The following is a 22,385-nucleotide window of genomic DNA, read 5'->3' as shown; positions in this document are numbered from 1 at the left end:
ATAATCCAGTTTTGTTATTTAATTAAGACCAGTAGATTAGTGAAAGTGAGTACACCCCTCACATTTCTGCAGGAATTCCATTCTGTTTAATTGAACAACAATGAAGAAACATCACTTTGACACAATGAAAGGTAGTCTATATAGCAGTGTAAGTACATTTCCCCCCTCAAAAAATACACATTAGTAACTAAACCCCTTGTAACAAAAGTGAGTTTACCCTTAAGTAAAAGTTCCTGAAGTTAAATATTGTGTGTGGCCACAAGGAATTGGCAGAATCGCTTGAATCCTCCTGGCCGCAGATTTCACCAGAGCCTCAGAAATTGACGCCCGAATGCTCTTCCACTCCTCCATGACAACATGACTGAGCTGTGGGATGTTTAAGATCTAAGGTCTTGAGAACCTCCTGTGTGGGTTCAAATCCAGCTACCAGACTTCCTGTGCGGAGTTTGTATGTTTTCCCTGTCCACCTTCCGCTTGAAAATACCCAAATATGTTTTTGGGGATTTAGATCTGGCAAGCTTGGCCAGTCAAACACCTTTACCCTTTAAAAAATCTTTAGTAATCTTAGGAGTGTAATTGGTGTCATTGTCAGGCTGTGGCTCAGTTTCTGGAAGTTAGGGATCATTCTCTGCTCTAGTATTTCACAGTACATTTCCAAGTTTATGCAACTCCCTAATTGTAGTTGAAGTCATGCAACCCAAAACCATGACATTCCCAACACCATGCTTGACTTTAGGCACAACACAAACTGTGTGTACTCACCTGGTTGCTGCCACTCATGCTTCACACTATCTGATCCAAATGAATTAATCTTTGTCTCATCAGACCAGAGGATATCTTTCAAGTAAGCCATGGCCATTGTTTACATACTTTTCTTTGTGTCGAAGCAATGTTTCTTCAGTGATGTACTATTAAACGTTATAATGAAAACACTGTAGAAATGTGAGGGATTTACCCACTTTCGTGACGTACTGTAAATTGTGTCAATTATTGTCCCTAGGTATGAAACATTGTGATTACTATTTGAATATTTTTGCTTATAGTAAAATTTTGTACAAAATGACATACTCTTGTTTGAATTGTTGTTAAATGATACTGCAGACCTAAAGTATTTTCCTTTAAGAATCATATAGAGTGGTCTTTAAGTGCTGTCTTGTGATTAACATGTTAATTTTTAGTTGCTAACATTTTGGTGGTGGAACCAGATTTAATATCTAGCTTTCACTGTACTTTTAATGCCATGCACCTTGTAATCCAGTGTGCTTGAAATTAAAATTATTTTACAACCGACTTATTTTTTTTTTGCAATTGGCTGACAAGGTGTAGTCCTGCCTTTGCCTCAGTTACCTGTGACCAGCTCAGTTGATCTTGATATGCAGAGTAGAAAAATGGATATTTTCAGTCGTGAAATGAATTAAACACTTCAAAGCATTTTGTTATTGTTTAAGCAAAAGAATTTGGTTTATGTAGAAACAAGCAAATGTTTTGCAAATGTATAATTCTCTCCCCTGCAAAAGAGTTAAAGCTTACAAAATAAAAGATCCAAACCCCTGCACCCACATCTGCAGAAAAAAAAAATGGTGAGTGCTCACAAAGATAATATATGTAACATATATGTAGATATAAAATATAAAATCTGACATTTTATATATATTAACTGTGATAAGGTTCAGTATGTCACTACACAGCATTATGGTGGCATGTCTGCTTATTTTCTTCTTTTTCAAATTAATTAACTAGGGGTCAAAGCAAAAAAAACAAAAACAAATGCAAGGGGAGAGAAAACACAAAATAGAAATAAAGCGACAGACAAAAAGGCCTCCGCCACGGTCGTCCAGCTGTACAGCGCAGTGAGAACATAACTTACATATTAGCTCTTTTTCTGTATTCTTTTTGTTTTTACACACGCACAGTCGTGATCAAGGCACAGGGATCTTCTACAAGTCATTTTTCCGCTTCAGTTGTCTTCGTCGATAGAGTTGTACAAAATAATACCTTTTACAGTCTGTACAAGAATAATAGTCCAGCAGTTACATAAAGACACGTGAAGCCGGCGGGTGGGGTAATACGTGGGCGGGGCTGTCTCTTCATGTGTGTAAAATACACACACTCAAATATAAATATCTCTATGTATACTGTATATATTTAGCTTAGATTTCTCTTATTTTTTCTTCGGTTTATTTCTGTCCGTCCTCATGTAAATTGCTGGAGTCTTATCAGTCCACCCCCATGCAACTCCCTCCAAAAATCATAAATTCTCTCATATTTTCCAACTCCAGATTGTTGGTCAGCACGCAGTTAATACACAAACGCTGAATTGACTTTTGGGCCTCGAGAAAATATTAAATCGATAGTGTTTTGGTGCGGAGGTCTATGTTCCTGTTTCTTTCCCACATCTCTGATCTGCCAAATAACAGACGCCGATTGGAATAGCGGTCCTGGGAGGGAAGTACGCAGCTAAGGGATCAGAGTAGAGGTGCGAGACTCTCAGCGTGAAGAGGGAAGGCCAGGGCAGGGGTACATGCTGGTCTTGCTAGCATCACAAGAGCTCGTACTGCCGTAGATGCATCCTCTGGATGATGTCCCGACAGTCGCTGAAGACGCGCCGAATGTTTTCCGTGTCCACGGCGCAGGTGAAGTGGGGGTAACAGTGATGGCGACCGTCCCCGCTGGCTGTGCTGATCCTCTGTAGGTGGGAAAAGTGCTTTAATACAGGGTCGCTCACATACTTGCAAATGTTGTGCACTTTCGATTCAGGTCAGGCCTGAAATGTCCATCATTAGCCTGGGCTTTGGGGCAGGCTTCTCTCTCGCTGCAGCGCTGTTTTTTGTTTTTATTAAATCCACCGATTCTCTCGCCCTGTATTTTAAATACACGGCTACTCTCTAGCTGCCTTTATCTTATCTAACACTTTTCTTAATCTGAATTGCAGGCAGGCTGGCAACTTCATTTTTTGTTTTGTTCACCTCTCTGCTCCACTTTGAACCGCTGCATTTTAAAAAAAAATCCACTCGTCATTGTTCTTTGTCTTTCAGCACCCTATATAGAAATGACAATTTCATATATCTCGTATTTGAGTCGCACAAATCTATTTAAAGCCTAGTGGTCTGGAATATTTCTCTGTGTAATTAGGCAAATGTGCGTCAAGATCTCTCTTTTGCGCTCATTGTCTGGCATCTTACTCAGTGTCCCAGCATTATTTCGTTGTAGAAATGCATTTATCACGTTCATAGAAATATTTACATTATTCTAACCTAAAGACATCTTATTCTTGAAGGAGACAAAATGTTTTTAATACGTGTGGCCATGCGTTAATTTATACATTTCAGAACAACCGAATTACTTCCCACAATGCTGTTTCTTCATTCAGTTCGGGACAGAGAAAGGGCTAGTGCATAAAGCAGTATGCCAGAACCGCCGCCTGCAGTGCTGGATAAGCCAATACATACGCGGAAATTACAAATCTGCAGCCACAACATTTGTCTATGCTGCAATGTGCACTTAGCTCTTACTGTCAGAACGACTGAACTACTTCCCACAAAACCAATATGGCCATTCAGTTAAGAATATTGTGCACTTCGCAATTACATTGTGAGTCAACTGTACAATGGACCAGTTTAATGTCTGACAATATTTTCGCGCCCCGGCCCAATAATAACCATGATGATGAGATAAGACCTAATGCCTTTCATGTGACGTCTGATGTGCCCTAGTAGAAAGGATCCGGCATGCTCCTCTATCAAATCCTCCTGTGCATGCAAAGTTATGCAACTGTGATCAGTGATGTATTTGAACTGATCAATCAATGGCACTTTTTTTTTATTGCAACCCTAGCAATTATTGTAGTTTTAATTCCATGTGCCTTATATTCTGGTGCACTTTATAGTGTGGAAAATATGGTAATCTCTGCTGAGAGTCACCCATGCACAAGAACGTCAATATCAAGTGCGCATAACAAAACTTCTATAGGTTGGGAACATTTTAGTTTACGGCAAAAAAAATACTTGCAAAGTTTGCCCTGCAAATCATGACAGTACCTATGTGATGCAAGTACATTTGAAGAGAAAGCCCATCTCAAAGTTGAACGAAACTGAGTCATACTCGTTTCGGTAAGATTCAAGTAACATTCAGGCCAATATGGTTTTGCTGACGTGCATTGTAAATTTTATATCCATGTATTTAGATATAAGAGAGCTTGAACATTAAATCAGACTGTGCCTGACAAACATGTTTAAAATTAAATGCATGCAGTCTAAAGAAGGGTCTTATGGACCCCTTTATGTCTCTAATGACCGAGCACTGTGTCTAATTGGTTTTATTTTTATTTTTTAATGAACCCACAGTATGCTCAACAAAATATGTATTTTTAATTGTGCCCATTTGTTGTGTCATCATTTGCCACACATTTAACCCCTTAACATTCCTGTAAAAAATGTTCTTTAACAGTTTAGAGAATTTGGCAATTATGGTATCTTTTAAAAGGTAAGACTCTGAAGTTGTCTCTGAAATAATCACTGTAAGTGCTACTAACATTGAGTAATCGGAGTTGGAAAACACAGAAATAGAAGGTTTTTATTTTCACCCATATTATATATTCTTCACAGTTGGATTCTCTGGATTGTCCTGGATGTAACATTGCCATTTTGCGGACATTCAACTCATTTGATGAGTGCCATGGGATGTAATTCAGTGACTGGTGACATTGTACAGACACATATTTGTTTATCAACCGTCTTATTTGATTATTTGTTTTTGCGATTATTTGAATAATTAATAGTCAGAGACTAGTTGATTATTAAATTTAAATTAGACTCTTAAACTACAGAGGTGCCTTAGCTTTTGAACAACTGGGGCAGTGTTTTTCAACTCTTTGAGCCAAGGCAAACATTTTTTCTCATTAAAAAAAATCTTCAAGTACACGATCAGTCACAAATGTGAATTTCCCTAAGGGGATGAATAAAGTATCTATCCATCTATCTATCTAAATGTTTAAAAATTTACTCCTGGCACAAATGTTTTTGAAGCTTAAATTATCTCATCTCATCTCTCATCTCATTAGCTGCACCGCTTATCCTCAGTAGGGTCGCGGGGGTGCTGGAGCCCATCCCAGCAATCATCTGGCAGTGGGCAGGGGACACCCTGAACTGGTTGCCAGCTAATCGCAGGGCACACGGGGACAGACAACTCACTAGCCCAGTCACACCTAGGGACAATTTGGACCGGCCAATTCACCTGAAATGCATGTCTTTGGAATGTGGGAGGAAACCGGAGTGCCCGGAGGATACCCACGCAAGCACGGGGAGAACATACAAACTCCGCACAGTAAGGCCGGGAGCTGGATTTGAACCCACGCAGGAGGTTCAAACGACTTTAGAACTGTGCCGCACACGCGCTAACCACTGTTCCGCTGTGCTGCCCGCTTAAATTATCATGTTGCCTAAATTGACAGTTTATAGTCGTTCTCATCATTTGTGGTTATCATGGCTTAAGAGGCAATGCAGGTAATTCATTTTGGTTAATGACTTTGCATTTTGCTATATGTTGCTCAATTTAGTGTTTTAATGAAGTAAATTAATATCGAAGTGGATGTTGTACTTTTTTTGGCATATGTAGCACTTAATTAAAAAGGTTTAGACACCTCTTGTTCGATCGGTACAGGAATCAGATTTTTTTTGCTATGCAACAACAAGAAAAAATAAATTCTCATTAATCCTCAGTCCTAGATGACTGGAGGACCTTTGCAATGCTTTTTCTTTGAGATGCAAATGAGGGTTAGTAATTTTTTTAAAAATTGGTTTTAATCAGTGTGCAGCAGCTGGAATAGGTAAAATATGCTTTATTTTGAAAATGTAGCTCTCTGATGTCTCGCAGAGAGTAAAGGTGAGTGAGGCGACTTTCAACAGGTAAAACCTGAAGTGTGAACATACCAGAAACTCATCCCGTATGAAGTGCTTTGCCCTCGTGACACGTGGATCTTCGCCCGGCTCTGGTATTGCTGTTGGACGATAAAGCAACAATTATTCGTGTTGACTAAACACTGTTGACACCAGTCTTAGATTTAAGGTTTAGTTTACACCAAGGGTGTTCGAACTTTTCAAAAAGCGAGCCAGATATGGTAAACTAAAAATGTTTGAGGGCTGACATTCTTTAATAAATTCACCCTCTGTAAAAGATTTGCAGTGCTTGGCGATCAGCGCCACGACCTCGTAGCTCACCCTTGAAGCATTTTTTTTACTTACATGTTCTCATAAACAGTGCTGCTGTGCCGTTAAAACAGCCCTGGTGTCTAATTAGCTTTTTGTAGTCGGCATCATGCGCATAACCATCCCGTTTTTGGGGGGTGCACAAGCACATTTAACCCAAGTCCCAGATTTTGTAGCATTTTTAAAACTTTATTTTTCTTTGTATAGGACAGCATTTGTTCAAATTTGATGGAAAACGCTAGATTTAAAAAAAAGTGTGAAAGACGCAGCGTCAGAAATACTCCACTACCTTGAAATGAATCAGTTAATTAGATTCCTTGCACCGCTCTCGCTCACCTCCCTGCCATCGTCAGGTAAAATGGTGATTTTTTTTTTTTTTTGTTGTACAAATGTATTTTGTACTCTAGTCAACGTTGCTGGCAGGCCACATATTATTTAATTTAGGAGTTTTAACATGCCTGGTTTACACTATTGAACAGGAATAAACATTCCCAATCAAACAACTGGTAATGTGCAACCCACTGCAGGATGCTGAAAGACTCTTCCATTAATAATGTTTGGGGTTGTTTATTCTACTTGCTCTGGGCCTCAGATTTTACAAACACATTTTAGCAACAATGAATAAAGGTCGTACAGGTATTTCAAAATACAAATGCTACATAAATACATAAACATTACATAAATACACATTTGGCAGAGGAGTCAAGTTCGGGTAAAAAATTAAAGATTGTTTGATTTTTTTGTATTGGCCGATACAGAATCTCAATCATTTCAGTCTTCCCCTTTTTATTTCTCAAAAACAGATAGATAATTCAACCATGGCTTTATAGTCATCATTTTTAGCAAGCTCTTAATAATCAAAGTACAACTACCCTGGCGTTTTAAGCAATCTTCATTGCAAAAGTTGAATTGATCGCTTTTATTTACCGTAAAATTCGGACTATAGACTGCAAATTTTCCCCTAAGCTTTTAACCCTGCGGCTTATGCAATGATAGGGCTAATTTCTGCATTTTTTCTAATGGCCGCCATGGGAGCTAAAACAGTAAAGGTAGGAGTGAGAAATGTGGAATATATGTGTTGACGAAGACACAAGTTTAATAGATAGATAGATACTTTAATGTAACTTCGCACTGGATAAAAATTTGCATGAACAGACACTCATCATGGAAAAGTTGTCAATCGAAAGGGGAGGGCTAACTACCATATTGGGAACAATTTGACAAGTGTTTATTTGTAAAAGCAAATAATGTGGCAAAACGAACAGATTAAAAGAGCGTCCAACAAAACAGAAATGATAAGGCGGATTCTTATTTATCTGTCGGATTATCGTGTGTTTTGGTAGAGTGTGGTTCAAATGATGAAAATCTTGAAGCCATCTACTGCCATCACCATCAGCGTGGATAAGCCTCAATCAAGTCCCTTTACCAACATGGTTAGTCTGTGCATTGTCATAATCACATTTGATTTCTATTACTATTTATTTTCTTTTTATTGTATTTTAACAATTGCGTTTGTCTGTGCATTAGGTGTCTGGGGTTGTCGGCTGGGGATAAGAGGGGCTTTTATTGTACATCAAATGTTTTTATACAGCACTTTATTTCCTGAAAAGTTCTTTACAAGTACATTTGAGTTGATTTTGAGAGTCTAAGTAGAACCACGATGGTGTCCTAAGCATTCTCCATTGCAAGCAGAATAAAAACAAATGTAACACTAATGTCGACAAATGTATACTAATAAACATTAAAGATTTTTTTTTCATCTCCCCTTTATCTCACATTTGCCACAGCAACCATCAAAATAACTTCCAAGGTTTTTTTCAGTTGAATCACCAATTGAATGACTGAAAGTATTTAATAGTCAGAACAGAACTACCCATGCGTTTTAAGCATTCTTCATTGCAAGCAGAATGAAAAAAAAAACGTAACATGAATTTTGACAAATGTAAAGAAAAAAAACGTTAAATGGTTTTAATCAGTTTCATCACATTGTTTTTATTCAAAACAAATGCTAACGGGATCAGAGAACGTTTCTTTCCCAGGGCCATCACCATCCTTAACAAGTGCGCAAAACTGAAAAATATATACAGTGAAGAAAATAAGTAAACACCCTGCTATCTTGCTATTTCTTTCACTTAGAAATCATGGAGGGGTCTGAAATTTTCATTGTATGTGCATGTCCACTGTGAGAGAGATAACTGTGAGACATTTCCTGTAGTCTTTCACCAGGATTGCACACACTGCAGGAGGGATATCTTGGCCCACTCCTCCACACAGATCTTCTCTAGATCAGTCAGGTCTCTGGGCTGTCACTGAGAAACATGGAGTTTAAGCTCCCTCCAAAGATATTTGATTGGGTTCAAGTTTGGAGACTGGCTGGGCCATGCGAGAACCTTGATATGCTTCTTCGGAGCCACTCCTTGGTTTTCCTAAATGTGTGCTCCGGGTGTCGTGTTGTAAGACTTCTTTAATGCTATGACTGAGGGAAGGAGGTTGTACCCCAAACTCTCAGAATACACGGCCCCAGTCATCTTCTCTTTAATGCAATGCACTCCTCCTGTCCCTTGTGCAGGAAAACACCCCTAAAGCATAATGCTACCACGCCCACACTTCACAGTAAGGATGGTGTTCTTCATTATTCTTCCTCCAAACACACTTAGTGGAATTATGAATTAATATATGAATTATGACCAAAAATTCTATTTTGGTCTTGTCTGACCTCAAAAATTTCTCCCATGACTCCTCTGTATCATCCAAATGGTGATATGCAAACTCAAGACAGGCCTTGACATGTGCTGGTTCAAGCAGGGGAACCTTTCGTGCTATGCAGAATTTTAAATCGTCTTAGTGTATTAGCAACAGTCACCTTGGAATCTGAGGTCCCAGTTCTTTTCAAGTCATTGACCAACTTTTGTCGTGTAGTTCCGGGCTGATTCACCTTTCTTAGAATCATTGGGACCCCACAAGGTGATATCTTGCATGGGGCTCCACTCCAATTGAGATTGACCGTCATGTTTTGCTTCTTCCATTTTCTAATGTTTGCTCCAACAGTGGACCTTTTTTCACCAAGCTGCTTGGCAATTGCTCCGTAGCACTTTCCAGCCTTGTGGAGGAGTACAATTTTGTCTCTGGTGGCTTTGGACAACTCTTTGGTCTTTGCCATGTTACAAGTTAAAGTCTTACTGATTGTTGTGGGTGGACGGATGTCTTTATGCAGCAAACTACCTCAAACATTTGCATCTGATTCAGGATGATACATGGAGTGCAGGTGGACTTCTAATGGGCGGACTAACAGGTCTTTCAGGGTCAGAAGTCTAGATGATACACAGGTGTTCAAGTGCTTATATACAGCTGTAGCACACAAATAAATTGTTAAAAAACATGCATTGTGATTTCTGGATTTTTCTTTTTAGTTCATCTCTCTCACAGTGGACATGCACCTACAATGACAATTTCAGACCCCTCCATGATTCCTAAGTGGGAGAAATAGCAGGGTGTTCAAATACTTATTTTCTTCACTGTATACTGAATTGAGAATTGGTTTGCTGCTAAATGTAATTGCATCACTTTTTATTGCACTAATGTTATTATGCAATATTTTATATTTCTGTTTTTAACAAAATAAATACATAATTGAAAAAAATAGAACACACAAATGTAATGTGCTATTTCTATGATAGCCTTGAGTGTAGTACACAGTAGGGGGCACTGCAGACAAAGGTTACACTAAAATGACATCTTATTTAGTAGTACCGTATTTTTCAAGTTAAAGGCGCACCTAAAAAAAAACCAAATCATCCAGAAATTTAAAATGCTATTAATCGGGGAAAATACGGTAGATTCATTGTAAATATGGTTACAATTTACTGATAATGCGTTCAGTAGCTGTTCTGCCTTTAACAAACAGTGTGGTCTTTAAGTGCCCCTTTGTGGTCAACATGTTATTTTTTTGTTGCTAAAAGGAAACAAAAGAGAATTTCAGAAATTCTACAGCAGCTCAGATAACATTTTCCAAACGCATTACAAATTCTCTTTTGTTGTTACGATAATTGTCAGGATTTTTGTTTATGGTAACGTTTCGTACAAAATTACGTACTCTTGTTTGAATTGTGGTTAGCATGTCTTAGCTCATCTTAGAATGTATCTGTATAATTAGCAAGCTGATGGGACTTTTTTGTGCTTTTTTTATTTTACAGCAACCTTGTAGGGATAATGGTTGAGGCAACTAGAGAAGAGACGTCTGGTTATTCGGTAGGGCGTTAACTAGCCGTCTCGCTGACGAAAAGGGGATTCTTCAGCGTAAGGGCAGCACAGGAACCATTTAGAAATGTATGAATTATTTTCCTATGGTGGAACCAGATGTCATAATGTACATTCATGTTATATAAAATAAATTGTTTTAATTTAAATGTATTTCTTTATGCACTGCTAGATTTCACTGTAGTTTTAATTCAATGTGCCTTATAGTCCAGTGTGCCTTAAGAATGAAAAATATATCACTAAAGACTATTTTATGGTGGTGCGCCTAATAAGCTGGTGTTCCTTATAGTGCTGAACATACGGTGCATGTTGACCATCATACTGCATTAGCATTATATTTTTACAATTTTTGTTCGGCAGGCCGGATTAAAAAGCATGCCGTAGTAAGCCCACTCCTGTTCTAAAAGAACTAAACCCCATTGGCTTTTTTTATTAATAAAGGATATTACAAGTCTGCCTCCTACCGTCAGCAGGTGTCGTGTAGCGTGCAAACTCAGGAAAATACTCCTCAATTCTGGATTTCCCTGCCAAGACCTTCTCAGCTAGAAGGTCCTGTTTGTTCAGGAAAAGGATGACGGAGATGGTCCGTAGCCACCTGCCGAGCGGAGGAAACGACAAACAACCTGATTTTTCTTTGACGCCGATCAAAGTCTATTCATAGAGTACAGCTGGAACAACTCATGCAGCGTATACAGCAATGCATCCAGACCTGTTGTTCCAAATGTTCTTGAAAAGATTGAGGGCCTCCTGCAGTCTGTTGGTCTGATTGTCCTCTCTGATGACCATGTTGTAGCTGCTACTTGCGACCACAAAAATGATAGCCGTCACGTCTACAACAACAGAAATTAAAGAGGTCATAAAGCCAGGAAGTAAAAGAGCTGTCGAAGAAACAATGTTACCGTTAAAACACTGGATCCATTTTCGACGCTCGTCTCTCTGACCACCCACGTCAAACATGCTTTTAAAAAAATAAATTAATTAAAAAAAACGTTCACAGTTACTGAACAAAGTTAAGTCTTTCTTCCAGAATGTGTACTCACTGAAAATTGACTTTGTCTATCTGAAATCTTGTCTCAAAGATGCCGGATGTCAACACTCTGCATCGAAGTAGGTCCTTAAACACAAAGACTCAAGTTTAAAATGGTTTAAAAGTGACTAGAAGGTGAAAAGTGAATTTTCTAAAGACAAAATTGGAATAAACAGTGTATCCACGTGTTATTATTTACAACATAGAATAGCTGTCTAGAGTCTTCAATTAAATGCATTTGAGTCAGGTGGGATGAACTTAAAAGGGACAGTGTGTATTATTATCCCCTCCCAGGGGGATACAGATACCATTGGTACATAAAGTTAATACATAAACTTCAACTTCATCAATGCATTTTGAACTTGCAAGGAGAACAGGAGATGACTGTACAAAAAACCTCACAATGCCAATTACCAAAATCGTTCTAAAAATACTTCCCTTGAGCCCTCTTTTAATCAAATTTCCTGGGTTAAAAAAAGTCGGTCACCCTAAAGGGGGTGTATTCTAAGAATACCAACATTATTTGCTGATAGTTACCATGATGTAACAGTGCTTAATAGTCAAAATAACCACCAAGAGTGGGGAATAAGTCTAAATAACGAAGTGGCATCCTATGCAATCTCCTTTGCAGGTGTAGATTAGTAAAAACCATCCATCCATCTATTATCTGCAGTGCTTATCCTCAGCAGGGTGCTGGAGCCTATCCCAGTTATCTTCGGGCAGTGGGCAGGAGACACTCTGAACTGGTTACCAGCCAGTCGTAGAAAAACGGAAACAATTTATGAATTAATCTGTTTAAGTGCTGAAGCAAGATTTTATAATGATAGTTTTGTTCGATAAAATATGTTTCAATTATGTTCTAAAGTTGTTTTAATGCCATCACATTAGTTTCATGTGCCTTACATATGAAAAATATTTCACAAAAAAACATTTTTGAAGGTGCACCTTATAATCTGGTGTGCATTGTAGTCCAAAAAATAAAGTTTTTTTTTTTTAAAATAAACTAAATTTATATTAAAAGAAAATGATTGTGGCTTGTCTAACTATCAAGAATTGTAAAAGCTGGTGGCAATCTTACCTGGTCGGTTGGCGTATAGTCGTGCTGTCTAACCACATCCACCCGGTCAAGGAAACTGCAAGAAACAAGCAAAGAGAATTGATTATTAAAATGCAAAGGAAAAGAATAGCATGTTGGCATGAGCAAAGGCACAGCGTTTTCAGCTTGACCACCAGAGGGCCAGTGCTGTTATTCACAGTGAGATCAGAGGCAGCCGCTCTGAGTCATTTCTGTGTCAGACCAGAGAGGATGTCAATGGAGCCGCTGTAGTAAAGTAAGAGTGTGTGTGTGAGGTGCATGCCCACAAAAGGAACCATCGAATGTGTGTTAATTCCTGTGACAAGGTGGCAGCTTTACAACTGAAAAAGAAATGTGTTCCTGAACACTAATAGAGTTCCGTCGTTCAGAAGTTGGATTGGGGGAAACTGCAACTACAGACATATTCAATCTTTAGATTTGACACATAAATATGTGATACAACTGAATGGCGTAATAAAAGCTTGTGAATATATTAAACCTCCGAGTGTGGAAAAAAAAGTAGCTTAAAGGAAAACATCCGTGTCAAATTGATACGGATTACTGATGTTCTTCCAGGCAAGAAAAAGGGTCACGACCTCTGTTTTTGGGGGCAGGTATGCAACCCCCGCTAAGGTAAGCAGGAATGTTGCAGGTAGTGGTGAAATGTGACAAGAGGGTTGCAGGTAGCGCACTAGCAAGAGTGAAAGCGTGCTAGCTTAAGCTAGGCTAGCAGATGATCCCCCCCAAAAAAACGAGAAAGAAGTGGTGCAGTACTTAGATGTAGATTTCAATATGAGAAAAAAAATGGTTGTGAAGTAATAATTACAATAGTTTTTTCATTAAGAAAATACATTTAAACTAGTGACATCCAGTCAGGGAAGGCACGTGAGGCTGGGCAGCACCTGTCATCATGGCAATAAGAAATTCAAAATATATGAAATGTGATTTATACAAGTTAAAGTTGTTTCGCATTTAACTTTACAATTTTTGAGTTTTATTCTTCAGAATTGCCAAATTTTCACATCATATTATGAATATTGCTAGACTTAAACCCATCTAGCAGGACAAAAACAGCAGTGAGATCAAAGATTAGACCCATGCAAGCGCTGGTTACTTCCATTTTCCTCTAGCTTGCGAGGCATGAACTCTCACAACAAAACTGGAAAAGAAAATTCAGGCCATGGAGATGTGATGCTACAGGAAACTTGTATGCATCAGCTACCCAGCCCATGTGACTAAAAATGGTGCACAGCACCATCAGAAGGCAATTTGGACCCTACAAAGAACTGTTGTCAACTGTGCGCAGACGGAAACTTTAGTGGAATGGTCAAGTCACAGGATCATCAGGACTGGCCAAGAAAATTCTACATGGCAAAATCCAAGGGGGCAGGAGCAGAAGACCATAAGACGGTATTAGAAGTTTAACAGCAAGTCAAGCATCAATATTTTTTTTCTCATTGCATGGACTTTTTTTCATAATAGGAAATCATCTACCCATTGATGCTTTTATGTACAAGCAGCAGCACATAAAACTTATGGTAAGACAATAAAACAGTGCTACAGTCCATATATTGCTTTATTATTGTGCCAATCAAATGATAAATAACATGTAGGTTAATTTATTTGTAAATCTGACTTTGGCTCACCAGACACAAACTTCACTGCCCATCACTGATTTAAGCCGATCTCAATAGATGAACTGGACTCTTTTTTTTTTCCTTTTTTTTATGGAACCGCTCCACAGCAAATTGGAAATGTTAATTTGTTGATTCTTTTATGCTCCACAAGAGGGAGCTAATCATAGGTCAAACGTAACAACAATCTACACATAAGAAATTTATAGTTCTGAATTAACTAGGGATGTTTTGCACCACCAGATTTCAGACCGATACCAATACCACATTGGACCCTACTAAGAACTGTTGTCAATTGTGCAGGGACAAACCTGCAGTGGTATGGTCAGGTCACAAAATTATCAGGACTGGCCAAGATAGTTCTCTAGGGCACAGTCTAAGCAGGCAGGAGGAGATAAATACAAGAAAAGAACTAGGCCAACAACGCCAAAGAATGGACTATTGCCAACTTTGCCACGGCCATAAGTAGTGGAGAAAGCCGTCCCCGGTGGTGCCCAGACGACCCAGGCGGTCAAATGAACCGTGAACAGATACCAAAGTCTTGAGTTGAATTCTGAACCCAGATGCAAATAGTATCATTAGATTAGAAAAAATAGATATTTGAAAAAAATACATTTAAACTTCAACATAATATTTTGTCAATATTTGCCAATTTCAGGTTCCTGCACTAGAAGGCTGTCATCTTGAGTACCGATACTCATACTGTTATCAGCACTGATACCTGGTATCGGTCCTAGCCTATACCGACATTTAACCCAATATAATAGAGTGGTAACAGATTGCATATTGCTAGAGACTACTCGCAAACACAACGCTGGCTAGGTAAAGCTCAATATTTGTAACCCAGAATCAGAATCAGCAAACATGCAAACCCCCTAGTGTGCCGTGCTGCCGCCAAAGTACATAAACATGATAAAGGCAGCTGGAAAGAAGAAACGAAAAGACATGGCCTAGCCTCCATCTGCATTCTTGTTTATCACCAGCCCACACATGGTGGACAAACATGCCTCGATTATTTTCTTTTCTTAGCGCATCCCACTATAAATAGATATATTAAAATCACAACTCGTGCAGTAATGACTAAAATAACCACTGTATTTATTTGACGGAACAAGATAGCTTTTATTTTTAGCTTACAGAGTTCCACTTGTTTTTTTATTTTTTTGGGGTGCCGTATAGGCTAAATAAAAGGGTTGTCTTCACAGAACTAAGTAAAATAGTTTGGTTAATTAATACATGGATATCATTTGAGGGCTTATGAGACCCATATTATTTAACAATGCAGAATATGTATGGATTACAAACAAGAAGCTTATCACAATAAAAAGTAATTTTGGTATTTAGTAACTGTTGTAAATATAAATACTCAAATCTAAAGTGGTAAAAAAACCACACATTTTCCAAATTTAACTCTGATAAAAAGATGTACAAAAAGTTACTAATTAATATGTTACTATTTAATTTTAAAATTCTAAAAATATATATTATAGAATGAACGTACTCAGAAATTTAAATAAACATTTATAAACCCAGAATAAAAAGTTGAAGGTAAAATTGTCATGCAAATACAAATTTTAATAAAAATAATTAAAAAACAACAACATTGTACTGATTAATGGACCAAATTTTATGCACTACACCGCACACTGGATTATAAGGTCCAACCCCCCAAAATAGTGTTTTCTTATATATTTTTCATATCTAAGGCACACTGGACTATAAGGCACATTTTATTAAAGTACAAGAACTACCATATTTATTTATGTATAACCAGTGCGCATTGAATAAACTTACTTCATATCATTAACACACTTTTACTTAGTGCTTCTACACCGATTTGCATAGTGCATTCTAGTAAATTAAAACATTTCTCCACTTCTTTACCAGTGTCTCAATAACCTCTCGGTTAAATATGTATGCATACGTGAAAAGAGCCTATATTGTATTTTGTTAAGATTTATTGGTGAAGATTGCATAGTGCATTCTGATAGGTTAACCCCTAGCATTTCGACGGCGGACCGTCATACTTAATAAAAGGTCTTCACGATGTCACTGAAATATGTCATGCCACATATAATTTGAAAGTTTACACTCTTGGAATTTAAGATTTAATGACAATCTTGTGATGTACTCATCACAGAAACATCACTATCAGTTTGAAACAAGATAAAGTCCCCTGGTAGTCAGCTCATGAGATGATTCTCTGCAAACATGGAGTCGTGACATCCAGAACCGTCCAGTGAATCCAACAGTGTCAAATATTCACTCCAAAACACACATTAAGGCCAACAAATAAAAAATACGCTCAAAAGCATTACTGCATCGTTGGAGGTTCCTTGATGCAATCCGGCTGTTTTAGCGCATAATTTCAGTTTACAAAAAAACAAACCCTAAAAATGATTTCCAATATGGCTGTTAGCCTCTGACCTTTTGTTTAACACCACTCTTGGCTAATTGCAAGCTTTTGTTCAAAGTCCACAGCCCACATGATTATGTATTGATAAAACGGACGTCGCCTCTTTTAGCTTCAAATATCTTTAGGCAGTAGTAACCAAATTAGATGATTGACAGCCAAGCAAATTTCCAACATATATATTTTTGTATTCATATTAGACCCCCCACCCAAAAAAAAGACGCGCAAAGCCACTCGTGATTTTTTTTATGAGCCGTTATTACGCGCAAGTGCACAATAGTGATGGGGATGCAGAAAGAGAAGTCAAAAATGTACAACTCTTTCACAGTTGCAAATGTTTTAATGCTGTAAACTGGTCGTCTCCAAATGGCCATTTTAGGAAATGCCTAGTCCTACCCTGAGAAAAATATGTCAAATTTGACAAAGTACCAGGTAAGGCCTCAAGCCATTGTCTCACCTGTTTTCCAAGTATGCCCATACTACACTACAGGCATTTTAATGCAAAAATAATTAAGGCGAGAATAAAAAAACTTCTATTTCTGTGTGTTCCAACTCGGAATTACTCAATGTTATTAGCACCTGCAGTGATTATTTTTGGGAAAAAACATTTTGTACATACATAAGCCACACTTGACTATATAAGCGGCATGTGCCCACATTAAAACCTGAAATACACAGAAAACGTTTTAACAATATACATTCCGTATATTTTTAACCCCTTAACATTCCGACAGCCCGCCAGGGGGCTGCCGGACTTTTAATAAACAAATACATGTATGTACAATGTCACCAGTCACTCAAATATGTTATGCCAGTATTATTGGAAAGTTGAAACTCTTGGAATTCAAGGTATGATGACCATTTCAAAATATACTCGAAGAAACATCCCGATCAACCTGAAACAAGTTACCCGAAAACTATAAAGCTATAGTAACTCACCACGTCCCCTGACAGTCCTCAACTGCTTTGAAGGTCTGCAAAAATGGCTTTGTTACTTTAAGAACAATCCATTGAAGCCAACCTAGGTAAAATATTTACTGCAAAACATACAATATTGCCGACAGATAAATACAAGTCTGCCTAAAACATAGCTGCTTCGTTGAATGTTACTTCTTGTAATCCAGTTGTTTTGCCTCATTGTTTCCGTTTACAAATAAATAAACAGACTCGTCAAACTATCCCCAATATGGTAGTTAGCCCTCCCCTTTTGATTGAGACCTTTTCCATGATGAGGGTCTGTTCATGCTGGTTTTATTCATGCACAAAGCGCAAAGTTACATTAAACTTCCGTCTTCCTCGACACATATCCCACCTGTCTCACGCTTGCCTCCACTGCTCAGGCGCCCCAGTCGGCCATTAAAATATAAACATCAATTGGCTGCATTGTTGCATAAGCTGGGGGGAAAATATTGCGGCTCATAGTCCGAATTTTCTGGTAGTGCATTGCATCAATATGTACCCGTAGGCACGAGTGCTTCTACTGTGGTTTCAATTTCATGCACCTTATAGTGTGTTGCGCCTTGTGTATGATAAATGTATAGCAAAAGACGATTTTTTTTTTTGGGTGGGTGCAACTACCTTTTAGAGCAGAAAATATGGTACTTTAAGAATTTGTAATTTGTGACTTTCGCCTCATACACTACACCGGCCAGACCCGTGAACCATCAAGAACATTTGGCGATACAACTATATTCTTACAATAACATGTTGATAAACGCAGTACTTTTTATGAACTTACAAAGGTACACGTTTGATTTTCACATCAAAAGGAACACACAGGATCAGTGTCTTTATCTGTGTGCAAGAGAGAGAGAGTGTGAGAGAGCAATAGAGCGAAAGTGAGGAAAATAGAGAGGTGGTTGTGTCTGACATTACAGCAGTGCTCCAAAAATAGCTCCCTGGCGCCCTGGCCTCGAGCTCGGTTGTCATGGCGACTGAACCACACGCTATAAATAGACAATCGGCTCCAAATCTTGTGTGGCTGAAGAGAGGCCAGCGAGAGGGAGAGACGGACCAGAATGGAATAGCTAAAGCGGCTAATGCTGAACAAATGCATGCATCGGACAGAAACAAGTTGGATAAAAGAATATATGTGCATTTTGAACGTAGGTTCAGAAAAACTAGGCCTAGTTTTGCGTTTTCCATGATACTATATCGAATTAAATGCAGGAGTTGGATTTACAAGTTTACTTAGGTTTTTTTCCTTTTCTTTTCATATGTGCATTTTAAGTGACACATTTCAACGTTGTGGCCCATCAAACTATTTTATATTACCGTGAGAGCTTAAAATGTCTGAGCGAGGACAAAAAGAGTGCTTGGACCAAAAACTACATTTTCAAAAATGTCAACAACGCTATCCGCAGAGTCATGACTCAGCGCCACTAGACGCCAGTTTTTCATATCGATGCCAATGAGTGTAATTGAGAGAAAAATAATCCTAAAATGTCTAAAAGATTTTGAAATTTACTAATACAGCGGTACCTCTACTCATCTAGTAATTTGTTCCAAATTGTTCTAGTATGTAGAATTGCTTAGAAGAAAGAATAGAATAGAATTTACTTTTATTGTCATTCTTTGTAACCATGCACACAGAACGAAATGTCGATACACCTGACCCGTACAGTTAAACTGTAGCGAGCCGATGCAGCCGCAGCCTAACAGGGCGCCGCCATTTTAGACCCAACTGTTTGGAGTCATTAGGTGACTAAACCCCCCAATTCCAACCCTTAATGCCGAGCGCCAAGCAGGGAGGTAATGAGTACCAATGTTGTAAGTCCACCAGCGACCTCCCAGTCTCGGAGCGGGCGACCTACCATCTAGGCTACCGAGCTTGTATCTCAGTCAAATTTTTTCAAAGTATATTAAATTTTCAAATTAGTTCATTGTTAAAGCTTTTAACTTCAGAATTTGGGGATTTTATTGTTCAAATTTAAAGATTTTTAACATAATTGTATTAAAACGATTAATTAATTCACCCTGGTCATCCTGGAAGGGGGATACCACTTGTGAGGTCCCTTCTCAAGGTTTCTCTTTTTCCTCACGCTGAGGTTTTGAGTAGTTCCTTGCCCGCATGTTGGTTTAAGATCAGGTAATTGTATCATTGTAATCCTGTGCAGTCCTTTGAGACATTTTTGTGATTAAGGGCTATATAAATAAATTTGACTTGACTTGATTAGTATGCAATGTATCATTGTATTGAACATCTGCAGATGCAAATTGAGGCACGGAATTCTCTTGGCTTGTGGCAGAGGGTGATAGTGAGACCAATGAGACAAACCGCTAGGCTAAAGGCTAAACCATTCAAAACGCCTCTCCCATCCATTTTCCTCTCCAACGTTCGCTCTCTGGACAATAAACTGGACCATTTACAACTGGAACTAACATCGAACCGCGAGATGACGAACTGCTGCGCTATAATTCTGACGAAGACATGGTTAAACTTATCTATCCCGGCTGACGCTCAAGGAAACTGTGCGGGTCAGATGTATCGACATTTCGTTCTGTATACACGTGTACACGAATGACAATAAAGTATATCTGAAATTATGCAGTCCAATATTTTGTTTTCTTGTTGCAAGGCCTTTATAATTAGAATGGAGGATTACCTACTGTATATGTTGATGCTTTTTTTCAAAAGGAGAAGCGCATAGACTGAATTTGTAAGGTAAGCTAAAACATTTTTTTTTCAATGCTAAAGTTTATATAACACTTTCTTGCTCTGCCAATTAAATTATAAATTAGATGCAAGTTTTTATTTTTAAATCTGACTTGTCCTTACCAGAAACAAACCTCACCACACATGACTTATACATGTTGTAAAAAATGCACCACAGACTGCAGTTTTAAACAGAAAAATATATCAATAAATAAATAATAAGAGGTTTCAAAATAAGTGTCAAATAAAAATAATTTTACTATGCCCCTGCTCTTAAACTGACAGCCGGATGCACTGAAACCAACCACTTACACACTCTTTACTGTTAATCTATTACCATGAAGTAGGCATGTATTTCATCTCGACGTATGCCAACATGAGTTGTAAAAAAATAACCACTCAAAGCTACTGAAGCCAGGAGTATGCTCCAAAGGGTTGTCACAGTTTTTTTCCACACCCATGTGAGAGGGTCAAGGCACCAGCTAGCTTGCAAGCTAACACTTTCCCGAAGGCTCCCTCATCCTTGCTTGGTTTTGTTCCAGTCTGTCAGACCAAGTAACAGAGACACTTTAGGAAAAAAAAATATGTATTTATATAAAAGCGGCACATGTCAGTCTATGGCTCACACTATATGGCACAGGTTTGAGCATAAATTGCAGCTAGTTACACGTCCATATTGCTTTAAATTATGTTACGACGGCTTGGAAAACACAAAATACATAACACTTAGTAGAGTCATACATTTTTATACAAGCTGCTCGAGACACAAGAATTTCGAGATACTGTATGCGTTTGGAACAAAGATCGAAGGACATTTGTTCTACAGTAATTGTATTATTATTACGCTGCTGTTAGGTCAGTTAGTTGTTAGTGAGAGAATATTGTACTGTGAGCTTCTGGTCATAGACTGTCTGATGTGATGTCGGTCACGTCGTGGTTGGAGATCGGTGTTCGGAGTGGATCTCAGTATTTAATGTGCAGAAATAATAATATATAATTTAACAATTAATAGATAACTTTAATGTATGTGTTTTGTAGTCATTAGATACATTTCTATGGTAAGCAATGCGGTAACATTTACCGGCATGAAGTCTGTAAGTTACTACGGCCGCTTTACTTGCACTTTCTTTAAGTATATAATTGCGCCCTTGTTAGCATATGACAAAAACAAGCAAAGGTGATGTTTTGTAATTAAAGTAAATCTCTAAATTAGAGGATAAGAAAGATTTGGAACTTGTGATCCAGTACATTAAGTTTTTAAAACTCGTGATGTAATTTCCATATGTTCCTCGCCGGACACTCGGAACAAATGGAAATTACACCACTCATTTCATAAATTTGATATACTGGATCACTCATTCTATATCCTCTTTATACAATTATCTCTCGCAAACCTGAATCTATTTCTATGTGTAGTTGGGACATTGTTTCTGACTCCCTCATAGATCTTCAGCATTTTGCATCGAACCTTAAAAAGGTTAGAGTCTTTGGACACCTTGAAGCCATGAATATAACTCTGCATAAAATAATGAAGACTTTTTTTCGACTGACTATCGAGATAAGATTGCATAATCCAGATAAAAAAACAATTTTTTGGGGGTGCTCCTTGTAGGGCAGAAAATACAGTACTTTTTGAGTGTGTTTTAGCAATCAGGAAGATAGAATACATTTTTCAATTATTTCATATTGGGACACTCGCATGTTACACATGCAATTCAAGACACGAGCACGATCCTGGAACGAAAAAAAAAATCCATGTAGAGGTATCATTGTATTTTAAAAAACAATAGAGAGTTGTTCTGTAACTGCTGCATTGATGCGTTTCTATGGCTTGTGAGTAACTAACTAGCCAGTTGCATCTTACCAGAACCGGTCCCTGGCCTGGTGGTTGCTGACCACTGATGACAACCACCACCTTGCACAATACAAATCAGCTCAATAATTCAGAGGGTTAAAAAAATGGAACACGCCGATTTGCAGTGAACATGCATTTGGCAATCACCAACTTGAGGCCACCATTAGAGAAGAACCAAACTGTTTCAACGTACTCTAAAGTCAAGTAACTGTTGCATAATAAAGTGAATGCACACATAAAAAGCGCTGCGCTGGTGTGAAAAAAAT

At 38.2% G+C, this 22,385-nt stretch overlaps 1 protein-coding gene across 1 annotated transcript in view; it reads right to left on the bottom strand.

Annotated features, from left to right (window-relative positions):
• Positions 1-63: 63 nt before the first annotated feature.
• The window catches only part of LOC148364601 (guanine nucleotide-binding protein G(s) subunit alpha-like), a 44,114-nt gene continuing 21,792 nt past the window's right edge, over positions 64-22,385 (bottom strand). The window contains exons 6-12 of the mRNA XM_088338755.1: positions 12,566-12,620; positions 11,501-11,574; positions 11,360-11,418; positions 11,170-11,290; positions 10,925-11,055; positions 5,928-5,995; positions 64-2,686 (exon numbers count right to left, since the gene is read on the bottom strand). Coding sequence (XP_088194881.1) covers positions 2,540-2,686; positions 5,928-5,995; positions 10,925-11,055; positions 11,170-11,290; positions 11,360-11,418; positions 11,501-11,574; positions 12,566-12,620 — 655 coding nt within the window. The 3' untranslated portion in view covers positions 64-2,539. The remainder of the gene's footprint in view (positions 2,687-5,927; positions 5,996-10,924; positions 11,056-11,169; positions 11,291-11,359; positions 11,419-11,500; positions 11,575-12,565; positions 12,621-22,385) is intronic.

Source organism: Urocampus carinirostris, chromosome 6 (genome assembly GCF_059441175.1).
Source record: "Urocampus carinirostris isolate Australia breed hairy pipefish chromosome 6, RoL_Ucar_1.0, whole genome shotgun sequence".
Lineage (NCBI taxonomy): Eukaryota > Metazoa > Chordata > Actinopteri > Syngnathiformes > Syngnathidae > Urocampus > Urocampus carinirostris.
The sequence above is the reverse complement of the archived record's forward strand: the minus strand, read 5'-3'. Positions and strand labels throughout refer to the sequence as shown.